This window comes from Frankliniella occidentalis, unplaced genomic scaffold, assembly GCF_000697945.3.
Source record: "Frankliniella occidentalis isolate FOCC.00 unplaced genomic scaffold, Focc_3.1 Scaffold225, whole genome shotgun sequence".
NCBI classification, from domain to species: domain Eukaryota; kingdom Metazoa; phylum Arthropoda; class Insecta; order Thysanoptera; family Thripidae; genus Frankliniella; species Frankliniella occidentalis.
In genome coordinates this window covers 391,536-394,013 of record NW_026267351.1, presented here as the reverse complement: position 1 = coordinate 394,013, position 2,478 = coordinate 391,536, and the positions used below count along the sequence as shown (strand labels likewise).

Genomic DNA, 2,478 nt, shown 5'->3' with positions numbered 1-2,478 from the left:
TCCACCAGAGCGCGCAGTTCGCGTTTGTCATTATCCGCGGGTGCAAGCGGCGGAAGGTGTGAAAGACTTGGGTCCTGGTGGAAGGGGGGGGGGGGCTGTGAAGCGCGGTGGACTCGCCCACGATGACGGCACAGACCGCTCGTCTTCCCCGGAATCCCGTTAGATAACGAGCCGCCTTGGCCTGCGGGGCCCATGGGGCCTGCAGGAGTATGAGGTTACGTCCCCGCCCCGCCCCGCCCGTTGGCCGCGGCACCTCGCGTTTCGATTTCACTCCCGATCCATGTGGCGGTGAGGACGGCGCGGAGGCGGCAGACAGGCCGTCGGGGCGCACGGGCGGGTGGAGCGCCGCGCGATCCAGATCCAAATCCCCCCGCGATCAGGATCAAGATCAAGACGGCGGCGCCCAGGGAACGACGCGACGGCGACGCGGCGTGGTTTTTGGTTGCGCAATGTTACACGTCGAAGAGAAACGACGGCGGACAACGGCGTGCTATATCGTATGATCAGGCGCCGCCGACCTGCTTCCATGGCTTCGCACCTCGAACGTTCAGCAGCAGGGAAGCACTCCTCCTCGCCCCTGCTGTGGTCCCATTTAACAGAGGAGATGTTCCCGTGAGATCGCTGCTGTCACGCATCTTCCTCTCCTTGTTTTTAATTTAAAATAGCCACAAAGGCGAGTGGTCAGGGGAGCAAGTTTACACCGTAAGCGCCCCTTGTCGGCAGTAACAATACCGTACGGTATGCAGACGTGCGAGCGGGTTGCCTAATGCCTACTCGTACGGGGCCATGGAGCGCGAGCGCAAGATACGATGGAGTTGCGGCGGAGGAGCCGGGAGAAGCCCACCCTGTTATAGGTAGGTAACGAGGGCTTCAATAAGTATCGAACATGCGCGGCGCGGGCGGTAGAGGCGACGGCGGCGGAAAGTGCAATTCAGCAATGCACCCCTCCTCCGTCGCGCCTGCCGCTCGGCGACCAGCGGCCGCGGCGAGGGACCGCGAGGCAAGGGAAGCCCTTGGGGCGCTGGAGACGGGCAGTCGCGTGTAGGCAGCGGTGAGTGTGGGATGCTAATTGTGCTGGTTAAAAGTGTGTGAAATAGACCAAGGACCAGACGACTCAGTAGTACATCATTCTCTGATAGAACCAATAATTAAGCCACTAAAACAACCCATCCCTCCATACCATTTGTAAATGCAGTACACCGCAGTGCTGCGGGTTTGTCTACCCGATCTGCCCGTAAGGCGCCATAGCCCCCTCACGCAAAAAAGGCTGTTCGCTAAAAAAGACAAACTTCAGGTCCTTGCGTTTTGCTGTTGCAGCAAACACATTTTAGTTTTCGCTGTTTTAGCAAAATATTTGCTGAAACAGCAAAATCTTTTGCTAAAACAGCGAAAACAAAAAGTGCGTTTGCTGCAATAGCAAAACGCAAGGGCCTGAAGGTTGCTATTTTAGCGAGCAGGCTTCTTTGCGTGATTGGGTATGCAAAGCCGCAACACTGGGGAGTATTAGCCTTTACACTCGGTACAGTGGACTTACAACTTAAATACATGTCTATAAAAGTGTATCGCTCCGAGTTTTGCACTTACTTCCGGAGAGGAATTGCTGGTTCCACACGGGGCCCGTGGCGGCAGCCGTGGCGACCTGGAGCGCGCCGAGGAGGCCGAGGAGGCCGAGGAGCGCGAGGAGCGTCAGCCCCAGGGGCGGCCGCGGGGGGCCGCGGGGGCCGGCGTGCGGGTGCGGGGGGCGGCCCATGGCTCAGGTGCTGCAGGCGCTGCAGGGACTGCAGGAGCTGCAGGGAGGAGGGGCCGAGGGCGCGGCGGGGCGCGGCATCAACGGCTGCCTGAAGGCGCACCTGCAATCACAGGAGAAGAGCACACGACCATCAGAGCGACACCAACAACAGCAACAACAGAAGGAGTGTGGCGGTAGCAGGAAGGCAGAAGTCTGTCGTCGTGGGTGCACGCACCGCCCACTCGCTGGAGGGGAACTGCAACGTCGCCATTGTTTGTTTGTTGTTGTTTTTTTTTAAATTTTGATTAGGTCCACTTTTCTGCCATTCATCGCCCGGTGCCCCACCCCACGTCGTCCGCTTGCTTCCCATGGTGTTCCCTTCTCCGAGCGCGACTCGACGACTCGACGCATGAGCCCTCGACTCCCACGAGTTCGTCGCCACGCCGCCCGGTGCCCGGTGGACCCCGGCGGCGACGACGATGGCACCACCAAAGGCAAGAGCCACGCTAAACGCTCGCCAAGCCACGCAACGCCACGCCGAGCTACGCTGCGCCACGCCGCGCTGCAACGCGCCAATGGTCCCCTTCTTCCTTTTCCCTTTCCTTTTTTTTTCCGCAGGGTACGACGCGCTGCTCCTCGGCCGGCCAGAGGTGGGTGACCGCTCTGCTCTGCTCTCCGCTCTCGGGGCTGCGGGGGCTCGGGCAGCCTGTGGCCCCTGCGGGGGCCTCGCCAGCGGTGCCCCCCGCAGC

General features: G+C 60.7%; 1 protein-coding gene across 1 annotated transcript in view; it reads right to left on the bottom strand.

The window, feature by feature from the left end:
• Positions 1-2,478, bottom strand: part of LOC113210065 (serine proteinase stubble) — a 36,850-nt gene that overhangs the window by 23,652 nt on the left and 10,720 nt on the right. Inside the window, exon 2 of the mRNA XM_052272791.1 lies at positions 1,585-1,850. Within this exon, the coding sequence (XP_052128751.1) occupies positions 1,585-1,750 (166 nt within the window). The 5' untranslated portion in view covers positions 1,751-1,850. The remainder of the gene's footprint in view (positions 1-1,584; positions 1,851-2,478) is intronic.